Here is a 23480-nt window from a genome sequence, read left to right on the forward strand (position 1 = left end):
CCTGTCAACTGTTTTGCTCATTCCCATGAATTTTGTTAATAATTGTAGGAGTGACATACACTTTATGAGACAGCTGAAGTCAGTGGTGTGTATGCGCGCCACTGTGTGTGTGTGTGTGAGTGCGAATGGGTTGTTTATTTATGCGCTGTGTGCATGCACTCAAATGCACTCGCACAGCATGTTTACCTCTGAATATGTGCATTTGCTTATCAACCTGGCACGTGCAGGCTTCCTGATGACTGTTAATTTTGAGTGTTACCGCAGTAAATTTATTATAAACTTGAACAAAAAAACACTTTTCGGCTCCGAAAGTGGTTAATTCATTAAGTGTTATTTTGACATGTACTTTAATCCATCAGTCCTGTTTTGTAAAAGCAATGACAATGTAAAAATAAATTTTTCATATAATCCTCTGTGAGAAAGATAACCATTATTCAGATTAAATTGTATTTATTAAACTGTAATGAACTTAACATTATCCCCCCCAAAAAGGAACTCTGCTAAGATGCACATTGTCCAATACAAGGAAATCTTCAGGGCTCTTTAATAGAGTCCACTCACATCTACATATAGTTAATGATCTCACAATCTGGCAACAACCCACTGAGTCCTAGTCTATGTTGTCTGTCAGCTCCAGCACACATCAGTTATGAGGACGTTCTTCCGAGAGGGAAATACTCTTTCCTGTGGGGACCCCACTCGCGCAAGAGCAGTCTGCCCTGCAGTCCTTCACTAGATAAAGTCTTACATCTGCTCTCTAAACAAAACACAGACAGACTTCAGGCATTTTTCTAAAATGCAGCCTTTAACGTGACATATTTAAATGGCCACTACACAGAACACAGACCCCTGATTGTGAAAATAGCCTCTCAGATACAGTAGCTGACCCACATCAATAATACTAGCGACTCACTGAATGGCATTTGGCAGAGGAAGCAAATTTCTTAGTTGCCAGCCGGTACTGCAGACAGAAGATGGAATACAACTAAAGGATGTGCTGAAATCTATGTCAGTCTCATGGATTAATGCCATTCACATCCACTCACAAAGCATTTGGTCGATTCTGTGATCGTCATTCATCGGTATTTATGTAACCTAAATTACATAGCCAAAATACCAAACAACCAAAAGACAGGCCTCTCAGAGATGTAATTGTTGTGACCACTGGGCCAGCAATATGCAAATCACTGCCTTGCAATAGCTCTGCTGCTACTCCACTTCTTTGGACAACACACAAACAGCTGTGTTGGATGGGCCTCTACACAATTAAGTTTCCCTGTCTGGATCATTATAAAGAGAGGCTGCACAAGTTAAAATAGGATGTAAATAGAAGCTGTTATTTTGTTTACTAATGTCTCCTCTTCTATAAAAGAGTGCTACATCTCCAACAGTTGTCCAATGCATTTTCCTCACAAAGACATATTCCCCATCTGCTTTCTGTATACTATACATAATGCATTTCATCTAGGTTTTAATATGGTATATAAATGCATCCCCTGTACAAAAGCAGAAGAAGCACTTCTTCAGCACTTTCATCTACAATACATCATAACTTCATTCCCAGCACAAAAACCAAAGATATTCTAATTTGAATTTGTGTAAATTAAAAACATATGTTTGATATACTAGCTAACAATCCGAAATGTACTCTTTTTTTTTTGCAAATAAAAGAAGGCAGGCAACTGTTAGAACAGAAATATGCCCACCCCTCTGTGCCCCCTTTCTCATCAAAGCTGTTGAGAAAACATCACTGTATGTCTATTGAAAGTTAACTTGAATGCCTAAAATTCACATTTTGAAGGAAAACAATGTGTTTAGTCTCTTATCTGCTGCCACTTTATATAAGATTTTTCATGTACAGATCCAGTGCATCAGATATGCACATTTGCAGCATGCTGGCATCCTAGCCCTGTATCTATAACAAACCAATCATCAGTGAAGACAGTGATAAAGCCCATCAGATTGGCACTGCTTATTTGGTTGAACACAAAAGGTGTAACCCACTATCTGCACTGGATACTTTTTTGCATTGATGTCAAAGAACAAAGGTATCACCAGGGAAAAGGAAGAGATGGAGGTCAGATTATATCCACCGGAGAGCGGTCAGCCCGGGGCCGGGGGAACTGAGGGCATGGAGGAAGTTGTGTGTGCATATAAGCGAGTTATACAATCATGCACGTGCACCAAACAGTGCAGCTCTACCTGTTACTGTAATTAGAAGCTTCACAAGCAACAAAATGTCACTGGTCAATTAACTGATTAGTCATTTGACAGGGGTATTTTTGGCTGAACTGCAAATGAGGGGACCGGCTCTATAATAATGAATGTGACTGACTGACCACTGCTTAGCGGAGAGGTTTCCTGTTTACTGTGGAACTACAGGAAAACAGAGGAGTGCTTCTAATACACTGTGCTTAATCTTTATTACAACAAATGTCACGTATCGTTATTACTAAAGGAGGCAGAGGAATAACTAAACATCAGACACAGCAAGCAAAAAAAACAGGAGACAGAGGTCAGCGGTAATGAGGCTTTGTGGTAACCACTAACTCTACATATCAGACGAAGTTTTATTAGAGGCAGGTCTTTACATCTGTTATGTTTAGGAGTGGAAGTAAATACAGTACAAGTTAAACTATTGTGGATCCCAGATGGTAGGTTGTGGTCTGTGTGAGACAGATGAGCATGTCAATCGGGCTTTTAGTCTTTAGTCCTGTGGCCTTTGCTGCATCTCATCCTCTTTTTCTCTCTCTCTCAATTAATTAAATAAAGGCACACGCCTGGAAAAAAATGAATCAAAAATCTGTCATCATCTGCCTTTTTTGACTTTGTCTCTGAGTGTTTATAATCAAATGCAACCCAAATCACAGCTCAGTATTTGCTTTTATTCTGTATGGTGATTTTGTCAGACAACATAACGTAAAAATTCAGGATTTGAACTTACAGTAGTTGTTCAGACATACTGTACATGACAGACATATCCAAAGTTTTATTTTTTATTTTATTTTACAGGCTAAACATTAAAATAAAAAAAACAATTGGCATGTACAAGTAGTCATTAGATGGAGTCCTTATATATTGTTTGCTCTTGTGCCTACTTTTAAAGCTGTAAGGATGTAAAATGCACACACATAGTGTCACAGTAACTGTATCTAGGTTGTGCTACAGAGACCCTTCCTCAGGTTGCATTCTCCAGCCTAAAAGGCCTATTAGCAATGTGGGTCACACAGTTACACTAAGCTTTGCAGATTTAATTTCTGTCTAATGCGGTACACCTGAATTCCTTCACTCCTTCTGAGGAAATGTGTGCTTATGCCCCATGCTTATAGCAAGCTGGGAGACTGTGGCTGTGTTTGTATGTTTGATGCACTTTCTGATCAAAGAACGTCTGATGTGAGACATGTGTTGAGCTGGGATGAGGACGACGCTGGTAAATGGCTTCTCTCCAGCTGTTGTTACATGAGCCTCTCTCTCACACACACATAACCTGGAGCATTCACTCCAGCACTGGAGGGAGGAGGCTTTTATTCCTCAGTCCTGACCTAAGAGAGATGTTATTGGATGCCAGAGCTGCCAGTCAAAGCTGAAGCCGTGCGAGACGCGTCCTCAGATGACCTCTCCCACAGAGGCGGTACTGAAGAACAGGCTTTTAGATTGACACGAGCTCCATGGAAACCACGACCCAGTTACATTGGAGAGCACAGTGAGGCCATAACAAGGTTGACTAATGTCTTTGTAAGGCTCTAGGTTCAATAAGAGACCAGCAAAAAAGAGCTAGTGAGCTAAAAGCAGTGCCTAGTATTATTACAAAGAGCAGACATGCCAAGCCACTGATGACATGTGAATAATAAGCTGGCGTTCAACTCTTCAAATGCGCTCCACATGGAGTCGTTTATTGAGTGCAGCTGCCTTGTATCAACAAACTAGCCTTTAGTAGAGTGGATTCAGGAGAGAAGCACATATGAATGCATTCAGCTATTTCCAGTTTCCACATTTCATTAGTGACGATAACACATTTTCATGAACTGTTGTTTATCAGAAGGCGTTTTTGTGCAGCGGAGAACAAACATTTGTACTGAAAAATTCATTCATTTCAATAGAGCCTGTAAATCGGCTGCATGTTTGCACCTGACAGTTGAGTCAACAGTAGCGATACAATTGCAAAGCTTGTAAGATTCATGTGAGTTATCGCTTCTCTTCCATGTTTGTTTACCATACAAGAAGAACATCTAAAATGTGTCTGTAAATAAAATGTGAGCACAATAAAAGCTGCCATACAGTGCAAGATAAACTGCCTGACTTGTAGTGAATAAGAGCGCAGGTGGATAAATGTTTCCTTTATAAAAAAAATAAGTGAGTGTGCATATGTACCGTGTTGTGATTGCTTAAAGAATGAATTGAAAGCATTTTGAAAAGCTAACAGCCGAGAGTATACTCTGTACTTAATTTGATATTTCTATATATTTCCTGGGACCACAGTGATAAACTTTATAGTGTACAGTTGGCTGTGCCTTCTGGTAGATACGAGGAAAATTAAGTGGAATGAATATTCGCACTCCTGAGGAGCAATATAAGTGCACAGTTTTGGAAAGTAAAAGGCTCGTGTGGCCGATAGATATTCCAAACAGATGGTCTGCATATAAACCTAAAGTGTAGACTTCAAATAATAACTGTGCAAAACTGTGCCAACGTGAAATAAAGGTACCTCACACAATGACTTGTCTGACTAGAATAAAAGGGGAAACGGGACCCTCCACAGTCAGAGGATTTCATGTGATTTGTTGATGACTCCAGAATGCTAACTAGCTCTGTAGTAAAGGGCTGAGAGCCAGTTAGTCGTCTAATGAGCTACAGCCGACCGAAAAGTTGTGTCCCCCGAGGCAGGCGGTGCCAAAAGAAATTAAGCATGGGCTGGATTATTCCCCTTGTACAGATGCCCACTCTCTGCAGTCTTCTTTTATATCTCATCATACCGAGTAGAAGTTTTTAACTTTGAGAGAAAAGAAGAGGAGGAGAAGGAGGACGACATACTGGTAGAGAGGAGGAGTCATACGTCTCCTCACGTCCTAACTTACACCTCTCCGGCGCTCACTGCTGACACATCACTTTCCATCCCTCTCTCTTTCTCCTCCTCTCTTTATCTCTCTGTCTGACTTTTTCTTTGTCCTTCCTCCCCCCACCCCCTCCCTCGCTGTATCTGTTTCACTGTCCTCTATCTCTCTTTTCACTTTGCAAAATCCTTCTCTCACTATTTTCATCCTCTGCATCGCTACACCTTACCTCTCCCTCTACACCGCAGCTGCAGCTGTGGCGGGGTCAACTAAGGTAACGGCGCGCTTTGCACATCCGAAGGGCGCACGCTTCACATGCAACCTTTATGACATCACAACACGGCATAGGTTGGCCTTATTATACTTTCATAGTTTGCACGGTTGCAGTTGTTTGGCAGAGAGATACCCTTAAAGGGATATGCAGCTAAAGAGCACTGCATTATTTTTGAAGGCAGTTTGCACAATCAACAAGTCTATATCTGTGCAATTTGTAATTGCGCATCATATGAGACAAATAGTTGGTTTAGTAGTTTAATAATCTATAAGTATGAGTTTCCCTGAGCCTCACCTGACCAGCCGTCTCCCAAATTCACGATCCGTCATCGGCTCTCTGCGAGCCACACTTCAAACCAGAACAATGGCATATCTGATTTGATAACCACAGACACATAATCTGGTTTCCGGTCTCCAGAATGATTGTGTGTGAATATCATCAAATTAACGCATGATTTGATTGGAAATGAGTGCAATTCCTTCAATGGTCAGAAAAACACCTAGAGGGCCTGATGGCTGGCAGGCTTGTTTGCTCATTTGTTTTTGTTTTTTTCTCTCCTACTCTGGGTGTGTAAGAGTGTGTTTTGCATTCAGACACTCATCTAAATGAGTTAGACCAACGCCTCAGGCGTCAGGCAGAAAATGAAAAGCACATTATGGTGCTGCTGATTTTCTCCAAGCTAAATATAACATAAAGGGCTGCTGTAGGAGAATTACCCACTGTGTGTTTATTTTATTTTATTTTTTCCCCCCCAATGTGCCACAAGCATGGTCACAGGCTATAAATGTAATTTTTCTGCTTTTGGTAATTGTAATGATCTTTTTGAAATAATATAGAGAAGGTCGACTGAGATTTGACAGTAGTTTGTTATAAGTAAACCCAGCATCAACTATTGATCAGTATGAGTATGAGTATGAGTATGAGTATTATCAGTGCTAAGAGAACAAGATGTGTCACTGCTTTCCTATCAAAAAAAGTGATTATCTGAAAACTGTGAAAATTATAGAGAGACGTTATTGTCTTTTCACACATTTTTCCTTTTGATATGTCCCAGTTGGAAGAGCTTTGAGTTAGTACAACAGTTTTAAACTTACTTGGCTAAAGGTACAACAACTATTCTTAATGAATTGAGCAGAATGTTTGGCAATAATTCTGAAGGCTGCAGTTGTCAGTTAAGAAGATGATTTGTTACAAATTATTTGATACTTACTGAACCAATTGTGGGTATTCATTTTTGGCATAATGCAATATGAATAAAATTTACTGAATAACAGCATAATACTGGCACAGTGGTGTCTTCTTCTGCCGAGAATTGGTTTTAATATTATAGTTTTAACGACTACTGTGTCGCTTTTTCTCCAAAGAATAAGAATGTTTAGTGTGAACACAAGGAAACAAATGCGGATGGAAAAAGACATCTTGACCACGTTCACTACACATGCACCAGAAAAAAAAAGAACAATGCATATATAAAAAGCACACAAGGTAATTAAGCAACATATTCACCAATCTGACAAGGAGCAACATGCTGTAAACAAGCAATTACACAAATACACAAAGTAGAATATATTTCCCGGATGACACACACGTTTGAAGCTATTGAGATTTTTTTTTTTCAAAGTCAGACTGCATGTAGTTCCAGCCTCTTCCTAATTGCCAGTGTGTTTCTAATTCTTTTCTTTTTTTTTGACTGACAAAAAAAATAGTGTTGTAACTTAAATTCAATTTATCTATACAACTTGAAGTATTTCTTCATTTCCTAGTCCTTGAGTGTGTGTGTGTGTGTGTGTTTGTAGAGCATTTCCTTCTGTTGTGTTTTGTGGCTTACTTATTTACAGTAATTATGTCTGGTGGTCAGAATGACGTCTTAATTCGCTGGTGATTTGTGAACATGCAGTGCATTTACTCAGCTGCCATGGAAAAATCCTGACATCTCATTTGAACAGAGGTTAATACACTGTACCTTCCACGGCTCTTTTGAAGAAGACTTTGCAGCTTCCACATGTCACGACACCGTAGTGGCATCCTGATGCCTCGTCTCCACAAACCAGGCACACTTTGACTGTTGAGGACGGTTGTCTCAGTGGCGAGCTGAAAGAGCACACACACACACACACACATGTTTTCAGACTAGGCATAAATCAACAAAGAATTTCCAAAAGTCTACGACAAAGCCAGGGCAGAAGGTCCCCATGCTCCCTGTGTTACAGCCTGATACACATTGTGAAACATTCTTTGGTTTTTACGACCCACAGTTCAGCAGTACAGTAGCAGCACAATGTGGCTCACCATAAAGATGTCTGCCAACCAAGAGAGGAGGGCTTTGCACTCCACTGATTTATAGCTTCACCAGGCTTACAGAGATGACAATGACAGAATTATAGAGGAGATTATTTAAATTCAATAAGCACAGAGACATAGAGCAGGATGTCAAATTTAAGTAGGTTCCAAAACACTTGTCTGCTCTGGCTTGAAGCAGTGTTGAGTGGTGGACTAAAATAACATAAACCACGATGGAGCAAAAAAATCTTGCTGTAATAGTTTCAAGCGTGCGAGCGGTTTGGTGTCGGAGAGCAAGGGTGAGAATCAGTGCTGATGTGTGTGCTGTACTGTAGGTACAGCAGGATGTCGTCATTATTTACTCAGATCTACAACCAACAGGCAACAGAGCTGATGACAGTCTGCTGCACTTCTGCCTGATCCAAGTCATTGTTTACTTTGGCATCGTTTACTGCTTTCACCACCGACTGATTTCTACAATTACATGACCATTACAGCTCAGGATGTACAGTATGTTCCGACTGGTGCAACACTAAGTGAGACAATTAGTTAACAGGTGCAGTTTAACCAGTCATGCAATTGTGGGACATGAGTGTTAAAGGTCAAAAGTAATGGACAATTATGGACTGTCTATAGTTAATCTGTTATGATGAATCCAAGGTACAAAAGTGAAACGCTGCCATGTTTGAAGAAGCAAAAAAAAAAAAAAAAGACTTTAGTGCACTCAAAATAGAGATGGACAATATAACCTAAAATCTAAATCATGATAATTTGTCAGCTAAACCTTGATAGACATGAATATGAACAAATTTAAAACATTTTATAAGCGTTGCATTAATATGTAGGCTCATGTGTGATACGTTTGTATAATATGCTGACCTTTTGACCCAGTAATTGGTTAAATTTCCTAAATGTCATTGCTTGTTCAAGCTTCAAGTTTAGACATGTATTTGAATATGCAAATATGAGGAGGGAGAGGTCAACAGGAGATTAATATCAACTCTAATTTTGTTAATATGACTTATTGTTCATTCAGGACAGCTGTCAGTATTGGAGCCAATAAATCCAGGCCAGTGTGAGAAACAGTTGTTAGCTTAATGTTAACTTATCTATTTTGAACATAAATATGAAATAACCAAAGTTAAGAGCGCATTATCAAAGGTGTTAAACATTAAATGAAAAAAAAAAAGAAAAAAAGATTTTAGATTTGGATTTTTAAACTCTCAATAGGGCTTGATAATATGAAATTTTGATTACAGTTGGAAAAAATGATGATGTGATTTTTATTTGTTCTTGCACCAAATGTACCCTTTTGCCTGGACCGTATGTTTGTGTAGCCATTCTGATTATATTTCAATTAATTGTGCAAAATCAGTTTGAGCTTCAAAAATCAGTTGAGCTCTACAACATGTAGATTCAATACTTGGCCCTACATTATATCTAGTGCACAACCAGGGACATTACGACTACATCTATTACTCAAACCAAACCAAAATTAATGGAGATGTAAGTCAAAAGATAGGGTGTGTGGGTAAAAAAAATGAAGGAGAATTAAACGGCTGAATTGGGCACTAAATGTCTTTTCGTATGAAAGCTGACATGGTTTCATCATTTTGCAGAAAAGGTTTGCTCTGTGGAGGAGGACACATGACATGTAGCTTAATGGTGTGAATAAAATTCTAATAGGCTTATTATATTAGGGTATGCTACTTATTTCTGCTACTAGTTAATGGAATGACACTGAAGCAGGTGGCTCTCACATATAATAAAAAATTATACATGCTTGCGTACATTTACATTTTGAGTGGATTTAACGTCGTATGCGTGTAAGATAAGGTCTTTACACATTGGGGTGCACTGCAGAGTGCACACTATAATATTTGATGAATTCGCCTCCATGCACATAAACACACGCAAAGAACACTACATGTAGATGGGTACAAAGAGAGAACACCTTGTATCAAAACATTAAAGTGGCCTCAGCTTCCCCTTCTTTTCTGTGCTAATTACCTCTCTGCCATCTCAATCAATAACATGCAAGGTGATTGTCTGGTTAACATTCTCCTTACATCCTTCATCAAACCAGCTGCCAAGCTCCGTCTCTCTCCCTCTCTCCCTCTCCCCCCCTCTCCCTCTGACTCTGTGCCCCTCTCTCTCTCTCTCTCTCTCTCTCTCTCTCTCTCTCTCTCTCTCTCTCTCTCTCTCTCTCTCTCTCTCTCTCTCTCTCTCCCTCTCTCACGCATGCACATTTCCTCCAGGGGACTTGCTGGAAAGGGGTACAGCAACAGCACACTCAGATACAATCAGGACCACTGATCTAATTCCCTCTTGTCCATCTACACACACATTCAATTTGTTAGGACGCTTAGAGGAGTCTCTGGTGAGGTGTTTGTCTGACTAGATCTTTCTGGCACTGCGCCCCATGGTTTCAGCTAATGTGTGTGTCTGTGTGCATGTGCAAATCCAGTCCGTGTCGTCGTGTGTGTTTTTCAGCATGTTAATCTAACCAAGCATTCCACTATTCCCACTATATACCTATTCACACCGGGACAAAGCAGCGATAAATAGAAAGATGATCCACCGAAGAAAAGAAAAACAGCAGCTGAGAGGTCCTTCTTACAACCGTGCCTGTACTAATCGGTAGTCAAAGCTTTGATAGTGCTGCACATTAAAACCTAGTCACTGTGCACCAGCGTGCCTGCCTGCTGGTCCACCAACAAGGTGACTTCCCCTCCCTCAGAGAAGTATATAGGTCATTCACTCTCTCTGCTTATGAAACCAGAGCAGACAGGCCAGGCTGCACTGACTGTGCACCAATGGCTGCCAGTAGTCCAAAACTAAACACGAGCGAACAGGCATTCCCAAATCAGGCACTTTCAGCAGAGATGATAGTTTACTGTTAATCAGTGTCTAGTATGTGTTGAAATATGATTAAATAAACTTGGGAAAAAAAATAAGGGAATGACAAGTCAATTCAAACGGGAGACACTGTGGTTACTGTAAGTGGTGCAGCATTTCTGACCACTAGGCCACAAGGACCTGTCCAAGTGATTGTTTTTTTTGCTTGTCATTTTCACAGTTCGAAATATATTTTGAAGTTGCAATTTGTGTCTCTTTTAATGAAGGCTGAAATGATAATGTAAAAATTGAGGTAACATCTTGTCACTGTTTAGACCTGCCTGCAGAACACAGCGTCACCCTTCATCACATAATGAAAAACACAGAACCACAGAGCATTAGAAACAAATTTGCAGAAATAATGCTGACTGATTACATGTTTTTGGGGGGAAATAATCTAATAACCAATACGAGTATCTCTGAAATAATGACTAACTGCAGCTGAAAAAGCACTGGAAAAGTGAATAGGCTATACTTCTGTGAACTGGGTCTGTGACTTTTTTTTTTCTTGACCCCTGTCTTCTCTATTTCTGGGTACAGTCTCATACTAACTCAATGGGACTGACTGCACAGATCAAAGGTTTCATTCTTCGCTCCAGTTGTTGCTTTTTTCCCTTCCTACAGAAACCCCAGGGCAGCGGTTTCATTGTTTTCAGTGTCCTTTCATCTTTAAAGATAACACACAAAGCTAACAACTGATTTAGTTGCTGTTTATTTCCCATGAGGATCCAGATGAGTGCGAGTACACAATGCCTGTTTCTTCCCACCAAAACGAACAAGCAGAAATTTGTATCTCCTCCTAACTCTTTGCTGCCCGCCCCCTTCGCTGCTTCACAGACCAACATGCTGCTTGGGGGAAAGTATTAATGAAATGACAAAATCAAAAGAAATGTGAGAGTTCGAAGCTAGACGAAGCCCACTGTGCCCACTAAAATGAGTAAGGACAAACCGCAGGACAGATGTTTGAGCTCAAATTGGCTTCATGCTATTCTACAAGTAATTCGGATGTCACACTGGGAGCATTCTCCAAATGGTTCAAATATCTCCACCCTCTCTCAGCTGTGGAAGGAATGCTAAATCAGCGAGCAATAAGAGCAGAAAAGGAAGGTTATTTAAGCCAAAGATTTATCAGAACCCGGAAACTCTGCACTTTATAATCACAGCAGTCAATTGAAGCTGTTTCCTCTCCCTCTTTATCTCTCTCTTAATCCATTAACCATAAACAGGTCAATATGGGTCACAAGAAAAAGGTCAGAAGTCAGCTGAGCGTGGCATAACTGGAGCAATTAGTTGCCATAGGAACGGAGCATGAAGTTGAAGAAAACTGACAAATTAGAGATGTAAAGGAAGTGAGGGGGGGGAGGGGGGGGACCATACTTATTCCCGAGGTTATCAAGATAACATCATTATGGGTGAATAATGGGCCATGAGAATGGCTGCATGATGGAGGACAGCAGGCCCCACGTGGTAAGACTGACTGAACCCTGTGACCCACACAAAGTACATTAGTATGACAGAGTCAGTAAGCAAGCAGCTGAACCACAGAGAGAGTTCTGTTGTATAGAAAAACAATGTCCTCATCATGCATGTAACGCTGTCTGCCACACACACACACACACACACAAACGATGGATCTGTGTACTGTACTGTACTGTGCTGTATTTACACTGCTGTAGAGCCGCCCACTGTAAAGATACATTTGTGTGTGTGTGTGTGTGTGTGTGTGTGTGTGTGTGTGTGTGTGTGTGTGTGTGTGTGTGTGTGTGTGTGTGTGTGTGTGTGTGTGTGTGTGTGTGTGTGTGTGTGTGTGTGTGTGTGTGTGTGTGTGTGTGTGTGTGTGTGAGCAGACACACTGACTCGCTCATTCTAGAGGCTGTTATCACAGGGATAGTTCAGACAAGTACCACAGCCTCCCTGAACCTGCCCTTCATGAAAGAGAAGCATCCTTGACTCTGGAAAAAAGAAAGGGAAAAAAAAAGAAAAAACACTGCTTCCACGGTACAGCACCTCTCTACAGTCTGGCCTACAATATTTATGTAATACACACCTTAGCGCACTGAAAAACCTTAAGCTAGACCAGTTCAAAGGATATTTACGTAACACACAACTTGGCATGTTGGAAAGGTAAAGGTAGATTAGTTTAAACAAGCCGAGAGAGATGGAGAGGGAGAGAAAAGAGAAAGAGAGGACAAAATGGCTTACATAACCATGAGCAGACAGTATAAACATTAGGTTGACACCCACTCACCGCCTCTCAAAGGGAGAGAGGTCTTATGGGTAGTGTTAGAGAGCCACCAGGGATTTATTTTTCCGGCGAAGGTGACCCTGGCATTGGGCAGAGTACCTGAGCATACAGAAATATGAGATTTCCTCTTTGGCAGGTTTGTGTTACACTTGTGTTAAGGTTACAGTATGATCTACTCTGACCTGCTGTCTCATACGCTTAAGAAAAAGTGTAGAAGCTTAGACTGCTGTGCCTGATTGCTTCACACAATCCCCAGAAATGAGAAATAGTCATTTTCCTTTTCAAAGTGAATAATTTTGCTCATATTTACTGGTAAAATACAGTGCGTAAAGACTTAAAGCACGGTGGCAAATGAGGCATTTTCACCATCAAATAAAATGTATTTCACCACAGTAACGGCAAATTTGCTGTCTGATCGAGTCTGGTGTCCCGGCTGTGATTGCATTCCTTGTTTTAAATTCCAAGCTGTTGTGTTGTCTCCCCTCCAAGGCTCACGCCGAGAAACTTGAAGTGACCTTCCCTGTGACAGCGAATCGCGATTATCTTTATATAAATCCACTGTTTTGAGTGTAAACAAAGAAATGAGACAAGTCCAGAAATGCACACACACACACACACACACACACACACTCGCACTCGGCTAGGTGTATGGGCAGATTCAGACTGCAGTATCGTTGAGATCTACACACAGGTACAGCTTCAGACATGTTGAGTACAAAACTGAGTTCTGTCTCTGAATTCCACAAACAACTATAAACATCATCTCCATTTCCAACTTTCACCCGTCCGTCCGTATGCTGCAGCAGCTGATTGGCCCAGGGCCCTCACTGAGACAGTAGACACCTTTAGGACAGCAGGAGTGAAGCTCAGCTGCTTGTAACCCACCGGTGCTGTTTGACCACTTTAACTCCACCCCCTAAATCACTCACTGTCTCGCAATGTGAAATAAATTAAACACCTGAGACATGTTGGCTAAGTGGTGCAGCATGCAGGCACGAATCTCAGAGAGATGTGGCAGGGTGTTATTATTGGGTGTGGAGGATTATCGTGGCTGGAAACTCCTGTAATTCATGCCTGTCAAGGGCAACGAGGGACTGATCACATCCATACAGTATAAAATTAGGCCACCGGGCGGCCAGAGCTTCGTTCATGTTTTTCTGTGCAGCACGTTATACTTAAACTCAGTGTGAATGCTGGTGTGCGTGTTTTTCATGCTTTACAAACTTTACAAATCAACTCCGGGGGCCAGATGCATTTATGATGCGTACACACATAAACCATGAGTGTGCCATTTCCAGCACATGAAACTGGTATTTATAAACACACATTCCCTGGACCACAGGTACTTGGTACATGGTTTTTAAAAAGCAGCCCAAGCTTACAGTAGAGTAGAGAATTGAAAATAGAAAATAAGCAGATACACATAATTTAACATAAATTTAAGTACAGTACAAGACTGATGCACATTTTTGTTCCACATTCAGTGAAAATGAGCTTCTTTCTGCTCTTTGTTTTCAGTGTCTGATAGCTTATGATGAAGACTGTGTTATTCTTAATGCAAAGTTTCCTCATCCATTTATGGCTAATTGCGGGAGTGGAAACCCAGCTTTTGCATCAGAACTGTGCATACGTAACGCTTTATGATTCTGACAAAATGGATGCATAAATGCAAATGTCTGGTTTTGTTCATACAAATAGTTTTAGTAATGAATCTACAGCGGTTTGTGCATCTGACCCCAGAACTTTAGTGCAGCCATATTAAAATTCAGTCTTTTGCATAATGCCATGATAACAAAAGAAATATCTTTTCCTATACAGTTTACGAGGTCAACACACCCACTCGTTCATTTCTGACCACATGCAGTCCACAGAGTTTATTTACACACAGAGCATGAACCAGGCTAAAGATCTCCAGTACCTCAAGGAACTCTTTGGAAAATATCGAGAGGCTTTACGGGTGTAAATCCGCACGTTAGCTTGGCTATCCCAAAACCTTCTCCATTCAGAGATGTTTTTTTCCAGAACTGGGAGTTGTCATATGCCACAAGAGGTGGACAAAACAACAAACAGTGGCCAAATGTTGTGAAATCCAACTGTGCTGTGAAAAATTGTACATGTAATCTGAACACATTATAATACAAAACAACACCACTTCAGTCTTTTACTGTGCTTAATTTATCCCCCTATAAACAATCATACTATTCATCTATTCAGCTCTGTAGGAGCCTTAACAAATCTTCTTGTCACGTCCTGGAGCACTCTCTTGATCGACTGTACAAAAGTGCCTTTACTGCCGTCGAGAACTTAAGTTCTCACGTGCTCCTCACACTGATCTGCTAGTGGTCCCAAAAGTCTCTGAATTTAGCACCAAGTTTCCAAGTTTCCTTTCGCTAAAAACAGAAGCAGCCAAAACAACAGCTGGGAACACAGTTCAGCTGACATGTTGAGAAATACATTGTTGGGTACCAGGTTGATTTCCAGGCATGGGAATGAGAAAAACCATGCAAACAAGGGGCTGTGGTGTTAAACACAAAATGTTCAACACATGAAGGAACATGAAATACCAGTTGAGTGACTTAAATCACTTTTCTCTAGTGAACATAAACCTACATGATGACAACAAAAATAAGCGCAGTAGTTGGCTCAAATCTAACTAAATACACAAGAAGAGGGCTGTTTTCACCACCTTTGTGAAACATGGCTCAAAATTGACTCTAATCTAGCTTCCTGCCACGAAGATAAACACAAATGGACCACTTCAAAGACATGCTGCCAAAACTGGTTTTGTTATAGACGCAAATCCTTTGATTTCAGTGGCATGGATGAACTCTAAACCTGGCCTCTCCTTGTGTTCATGTTTCAGCTCTATTTACTGCTTACTGTGCTTTCTCCCTCTAACTCCATGCGATGCCCGGCTCCTTACAAATGTGTCCGGTTGCCTGTGCAACAGGTGACCTCCAAACTCAGCTTAGAGGCCCTAGGACGAAGAGAAAAACAAATCCCTGGAGAGGGAGATTATCTTTAAGGGATCAGCCCTGACCTGAGCCACCTCCACACCACACACTCACCTCTGTTCTCTTTCTAGCAACAGTTAGCACGCAGCCAACACTTATACTTACCTTTTTAAGTAGAAGAAGGGTCTAGTCAATAAGATTACACTGTACAGAAAGGGGACGTTTAATTGCTAAAACCTTAAAAACTAAACAGTCTGAGCGAATGAGACCAGAGGATTTAAATGTGCCAAAAAATATCTTATTCAAAAAGCGACCTTTTCCTTTCTCGTGTGATTCAAAAAGCCTCAATCTGAATGTAGGTTAATGTACACTGGCGCTGACACATGTTGCCAGCAACCCTACGCATTAGCTGTCACATGCGATTATCCTCACCACCCACCAGTCATTTACAATTCTGCTGGGACACACATGGAGGAAGAGCAGGCAGCAAGTCCAGTGTGAGCAGAGGGGAAACGCTGCACACACACAAATCATAGTAGATTAACATACATACTGAGGGCTAAAGTTAGCTACGGGGCTGCCAGGAGGACCTGCCCGGGGTGTTTATTGTATGTACAGTTAATAGTCGAGTGGTTCACTGAAGTCACAGGGTATGAAACCACAACCTCAAGAAGAGGGCTGTGCAGAGGAACCAAAGGCAAGTCTCTGGCTGGCTAAGATCCAGGTGGTTAGCACCACGGCAGCACATTCTGCATGTTAGCTCCAGAACTGCTGAGAGCTGCTCTCCAGTCAGCCTCTCAATAGTATTTGACAGGTTCAACAGCAGAAGAGTAGTCGTATACCCAGCGAGAAGTCCCGCCTCCGCTCACCCACTTAGCTCAAAGTGCTGCTGACAGCATCTATCAGGAGACAATCATGTAATGACCAAAAATGTGATGATGATACATCAACTAGAAATATATATTTTTAGGTTTCTGCACAGTATATCATTTAGATAAAACATCTGCAGATAAAAAAAAATCAAATATTATATTGTATTAAAAATTGTGTGTTTAGAGATTGGTTCAGCTTACTTTCCACCAACCCAGAGCAAACACAATGACCTGCTCAACAGGATTATGACCACTGTTTGTCCAGCAGCATCAGGCTCTCTTATTGTAAAGCTTGACATTATGCTCCTAAAAGGTCAAGTTTAAGATTCTGACCTCACAAGTACAAAATGTCCCACACATGCGGCACAAAATGCAAAAGAGAAAGAAGGTTAGAGGGCAAAGACGTGCACAGGTGCACACACGCACACATACACACAATGTTGGGCCAAACTAAATGTGTCTGTGCAATGACCTTTTTCAAATTCAGTGTGTTCACCTCCAAAGGATTACAGGCCCAGATGGCCACTGGATGAACAATGCAACACCTGCTGAGGGACATAGTGCAATTAGGTTCTCATAGAAAAAAAATAAATCTAGTGCAAAAAGGAAAACCTCAGTTTACACAGTGAACTGTATGTACGTGGTGACTAATCTAACTCTCACCACAATTTAAATTAATCCAAACCTTTAATCTACACCATCTAGACCCATTTCGAAAAAATGGACTGTGGCTTAGATAGACGAAATAGTTAGACTTGAGGTATACAGTATGTATATATGTAAATTTCAAAGCAGTTTAGTTCTTGACTATCTGAAATTAAATTAAGACTTTTTTAGAAAATAAAGAAAGGCAAACTGAGAAACGACTCATCTCTGTTTACCCAGCAGAACGTGTTCAAAGGTTAAAAGGATATTTTGCTTTTCAGTGAAGTGTAACAAAAAAAAGTGTAATTTGAAAAAAAAAAAAGTAGCTTCGGTCTCTAAGAACTCTTTCCCTTCTCACTGCTTTTTTCAGTGTTGGCAAAGCACAAATTATGAGCCCTGTTTTTCTGTTGTTTTGGTGCTGGCTATTGGGCAGGTGTCACTGATTGTCAACATGGTAACCTAGGTGTCAGACCCTAGTTAGCCGGGGAGAAGGCTACAGTGTCAAATGTTTTTAACTTGAAATCTGTTATCTTCATTTTTGTGAATCTATTTACTTGGATTAGAATAATCTATGAGCACAGATTAGACTGGACCAACACTAAAGACTCGTCTGAAATATCTTTGTGTAACTGACCCCAATTTTTTATCTCACTGGTGTAGACTGCACTGGCTTTCACATGAGCAGTTGCAATCCAACAAACTAGATCCACATTTCTCTGTTTTCAGATTAAGTACGAATACCCTGAAAAACTACCAGACTGGCCTAGACAAAGAGGAAACGGAAATTAATTCACTTTGTGCTTTCAAAAGAAATAAAGACACCTCAAGTGCTACTGTACACTTACATGGAGATAACATGTCTGTTTCTCCTGCTTGTCTTTCTGTTGTTCCTCTATCATAGGGCCAGGAACACACTGGATGCGTGGCATTGCTGTGGAACGTGTTAATTTTAATTTCAGTGTTATTGGGTTAGAGCAGACAAACTGGCTGGCGTTGCTGTTGCATGCTGGGATCAAATGGTTCATTCTCCCAGCAGAAACAGACAGAGAAAATACCTGTTACTGTAATGTCATATTCACATTGTACCAGCAACATTACACAAAACTTACTATAGTTGTCTGTCTAAGATGAAGAAAAAGATATTTCTGAATCATTTCAGTAGCTGCATGAAGGGAAAGTGGAATCTTTCTAATGCTTTCTGTCAAAATAAATCAAAAATTGATTGATGATATAAAGAAATCCCACATCCTAGTAGCCTGCAAACTCTGTGTTTGGAGACAGAGCAGGTGGCAGCTGCGATGCAGCAGCACAGACGTGAACGCTCACGTCATACGATTCTGTTCTGTTCTGTCTTATGCATCAGTTTAGTGACATCAGCCGCCAAATTCACGCAACACAGCTGGTGGTTTCAAGGCCCAAGGTGTACACAAAACTTTGACCATCTCCATACAATGCCCCAGACTTGCCTTAACACCAAAGTCTTTTTTTATGTGTTGCTCAAAGAGACATATTGGCTGTGTGCAGAGAGAACAAGGAGGAAAAGGGGGAGTCGTTGAGGGACAAGAACATAAACATCAAGAGGGAAAGGTTGTTTTTCTATCACTTGTTCACCTCTCGCTCAGCCTTTTCATCATTGTGTTCTTACATGTGACACATATTGTAGCTGAAAACAAAATTTCCTGTTCAAAACTGGAAGTTAAAAATAACATCAGTCATCATAACCTTGGCCCAGGTGAGAAGTGCCTCACAGGTATGGCTGACTATTGATGTATATTTAATGGGGTGAAAGATATGCAGTGGTGCATGTGGCTGCCCTGACAGAGCAGGCGCCCCTGTCACCTTATGGGCTGGCCACTTCCAGAGATGTCAGTGAGGCCGACTGGAGGGATACAGAGACTAGGATAAAGGACAGAGAGAGGGACAGGGCAGGGAGTAAACAAAAGGGAATGTTTAAATAGTAGCATCTGCAGAAAGTGAATTTTAAATCTCCAATCCCACTAATATTGGAATGATTTTTTAGAGGGAATGGTTTAATAAAGTTAAAAACTGCCTGATGATTAAATGCAAAATCAATGCATTATCTATAGATTAAAATCATTGTGTTGCCCATTACTAGAGCAGAGTGATTTACACTCTAACTGCTTTGATGTGTAAAAAAAAAAAAAAAATGCAAGTAGCATGAGGCGTTCAGACTGAAATACATGTCATGATCACACTCAAAATAATCAAATCGATGGTCAACTGAAGTGAGCTGCATGAAGTCATACAGAAACTTGTCATTACTTAGGGCAATCATACGAATATGTTAAAACTGCCAATCAATTTCTCTATCAACAGAACACTGATTAATAAGTGACATATCTAAATGTGTGCCATAGGTAATGTAAGACATTTGTAGGTTCTAGCTCTGTCAGTGTGAGAATTTGTCTTTGTTTTATATTTCTCCATCTCATATTATGATCTAAATCCCTCTGGGCTTTTTAACTTATCTCAGACAAAATAAGGAATTGAACAGCTTCCTGGTGGCTTAGTGATTAAGAGGCACATGATGTAACCACAACATCCCGGGCTCAATTCTGGCAAATACACGCACAAATGTCTCGCGCAAAAATTAATTAAACTCATGCTCAGTTTCACTGAGCTGCAGACAGGGACCTCTATTGTTTGTCGCACCTGTTTCTCTCTCTCTCATGTTTACGTCTTAACTGAAAACTTTCAAATTAAGACAAAAGACCAAAAAATCTATTATGAATGAACTAGAGGATGACAACTTTGGTTGTAGCAACTTGACAGGCATTTGTCCATATTTTTTATTTATTTATTTGATGTACAGTATTATACTAATCGGATTTATTGATAAATCCATAAAGTGTAAGGAGTTGAAGAAAAATTCCTTTCAAAATTCCCTGAAGGCCAAGATAGTCAACTTTTTCTCTCCCAATAACTCCAAAGACAAAAACAGTGAATGGTCACAGCTGGAACCAGTGAATTTGTGTAATTTGTCCTTGAAAAAGTGACTTTAATCATTTATTAAAATAGTGACGTTTCTGTCTGTTAACTAATCTTTTTATCAGCTAATTGTTCCATCATTACAACATAATTCCACTGGGGGATGATAAATAATGTTTAATTACTGCCCAGCCGCTGTCCCATATATCTTCATAGATGCTACCTGCTTTATCTTATTCATGGTAAAGAAGAACTGCAGTGTCGACCAAGAAATTAGTGTTATAAACACAGTCATATGACTGTACTTGTTCTTGTCCTCTTTCTCCAGGCACAGCAGTCACATGCACACACACCACTCAACATACAGTTACAGGCACAGGCACATGCACATATGTATGTACCATTCCCCACCATGTTATAATTCCCCTCACACTGCACTTTTAATAAATCATAACATCAGGCTTTGCCACTGTGACGCCCTGTTCAAATAAAACATTCGCCCAACCAAATACTCCTGGGGCTCAGAATATCTCCCACATTTTCCATCTGAGGGAAATACTGTCAGTTCAGAGGTTTCTCCACTTCCTCTCTCTATCTCTCTCTCTCCCTGCTGCTCTTCCCCTCGCTGCCTTGTGTACACACCACATCCTATTGTCTGAGGTGTGCGAAACTCTGAAGATTAGGATAAATACATGACATCTTCAGCTCATCGTATAAATATTTAAGAATGGGAGAGAGGTCTCAGGTGGAGAAGAGAGGGGATGTGTATGTACAGCCTCTGATGTGAAGCGGGTGTATGAGGGTGTTGTTTTTCTTATTATGTTTACTGGAAATAAAGAAGTAGAAATTAAATCTGTTTTCTGGATCTCTTGCTTAAAGGATACTGCTCATGGTCTAACCTGAGTGGATTTTTAAAATAAAAGTATATTTTCATTACTTCTAGCCCATAGAGACTGAATCAGGAACAGGAGTTTAGCCCATGGAGATTTATACAGTGAACAAAGGATTCCCTATTGAAGCGCGGGTTTTGTGCAGCAGGAAAGCAGCTTGTAGCTCTACAGTTTCTATCTATTCACTGTTCTGCTTCATGTTGCGAAACCTGTCAGCGCTAATGAGTAGCTTTATAGGAGGAAATAGAGCGTAATTAGTTTTTCTGAGCGATGCAAAGGGTGGAATTGGGAGAGACGTCTGTCAATCTCCCATCAAGCATTTACTCTCTCTACCAAACCCTGAGTGGCACACTACATCCAGATTTCTGACACCATGCACTGTGTAGCACATTGATGGCTTCTCAATGTGCCACTGACTCCTCTTTATGTACTCTGCCCTCAGGGCCTGTCTGTCCACAGAGGCTTTATAGGAGAAAGCCTGTCATAACAGCCATGTTAGTGTGTGAAGCATGCCCATTTCACTGGGATCCATGGCCAAAGCATACAAACTCTGGTTACTGTAAATGCCAAAGAGGTGCCAGGCTGCTCTGAATGGATCTGTCACCATCGAACCCCCTCCCCGGGAAACAGAATTCATAATTTCCATTTAACACCTACTGCTCCTTAAAACATGCATGTTACGGTTTATAACCATAGTCATGTAAAGTGCTATATATCTAAAGGAAAGATATTTCCTGACATAATGAAACCCCATAAATCCAAAAAGGTCCAAAGCTGATGGCCTGTTGCTGAGTCGGAGATACATCACACATTTGAGGTTTAAGATGAACGACCCTCTCCTGCTGCAAATAAAAAAAATAAAAAATCAGTAACTGTCTTGGCCCATTGGATGTTCAAAGAAACATGGGTTTGTATTTATTTCATGTCTGGGCTCTATTTGCCTCCCTGTGTGTTTCCACTTTGTCCCACTTAGAATCCTCCTGAGCGAAAAGCCGCATTATTTCCTGGTCAGAAAAACCACAAAATTATCTTATTTAAAACAATATTTAAACAATACCTTATATCATTAAGGACTCTGGGTAAAACAAAGCTGTTTTCACTTTGTCGCACAGCCTGAGCTCCTTCTCCACTTTTTTTTTCTCCCCCTGCTGATTCGATTCAACCCTCCTCTCGTGCCACCTTTTTTTCCCCTTCTCCTTCCTCCTTTCTTGTTGTGGGCTAGCTCTGGCATGCTTCTGAAAGGTTCTTACCCCAGCTGCTGCTCTTTCACCGCGCCTCTGTAAACACTCCTGCTTCCTCAGCCATTTCGTTGGAGCCTCTCTCTACTCTACTCCTTAACGTTGTCCCTCTCTCCTCCAAAACACACACACACACACACACACACACACACACACACACACACACACACACACACACACACACACACACACACACACACACACACACACACACACACACACACACACACACACACTGTGTGCGTTATCCCTGTAATCTTTGCCTCCTGCTGAGCAACTTCTTCTAATTTATGTGGATTAAAGCCATTTGTTGCAGAAGGCAAAGTGTTCCGTCGTGGAAACCGAACATCAACATTAGCCTCATGCTGGAGACTTGCAGCTTCTATTGTACACCGCGGGCGTTTAAAAAAATCCATACATGTTTAGTCGAACTGTCTCTTTAAACTCATTGCACCCCAAAGCCTTTCTGTGCCAGGGTTGAACGTACAAAAGGACTATTTGAAAACTTGTTTTTGTTGTGATAGCATCAGTTGTTATTAACGAGGAGCAAATGCTGCGTAAATGAATCTGTCTGAGCTCCTCGCCCTCGGCCATCAATCAGAAGTAATACACTCACTGCTGATTTAATAGGGTTAGAATGGCTGCAGTACAATGCTATAATGCCACATGTCACTCAATGAAAAAATATTTGTTCACCGGGCCTATTCTGTATTCTTTTGTCCTCTTCCCTTACCTGCAATCGAAAACCCGAGCGACGCACGCAGAAGAAAGAGCGACAGAGCAGTGAAAGAGTTTAGCCATCCCTTCCAGCCACAGCTTATGAAGCTTTTCCAACAGTCTCACACCCTGGGGAGCCATTCCAGTCACACCAGATCTATCCTGAGAGACAACAGTGGACTAACAGTGAGCATAGGATGTTATTTCAGGTCTGTCTGTGCAGCATTAGCATGTATTCCCTTGGTCTTTGGCCAGGGTAACAAGAGATTCAATTTCCCCTTTTCTGGTCCACTGAAATCAATTGGTGCAGTTAGCAACAGCAGAGTGTGAATGATACAGACTAATTCTCTTGGAGAGGGAGGTTAATGTGTAGAGCACAAGGTCAGTGCATTTATAAAGGTAACTTTGGCTTTGCCTGTGACTTTCAGTCTTTTTTTCCCTCCCCTCTGTCTTTTTCTTTCTCTCAC

The 23480-nt window shown here is 40.9% G+C and overlaps 1 protein-coding gene across 2 annotated transcripts in view; it reads right to left on the reverse strand.

Moving 5' to 3' along the window:
• The window catches only part of nr3c2 (nuclear receptor subfamily 3, group C, member 2), an 80189-nt gene that overhangs the window by 26487 nt on the left and 30222 nt on the right, over positions 1 to 23480 (reverse strand). For both annotated transcript variants that reach the window (XM_083972130.1, XM_083972131.1), the window contains exon 3: positions 7289 to 7416. In XM_083972130.1, coding sequence (XP_083828256.1) covers positions 7289 to 7416 — 128 coding nt within the window. The remainder of the gene's footprint in view (positions 1 to 7288; positions 7417 to 23480) is intronic.

The sequence above is a fragment of the Trachurus trachurus genome (genome assembly GCF_905171665.1).
Source record: "Trachurus trachurus genome assembly, chromosome: 1".
NCBI classification, from domain to species: Eukaryota; Metazoa; Chordata; class Actinopteri; order Carangiformes; family Carangidae; genus Trachurus; species Trachurus trachurus.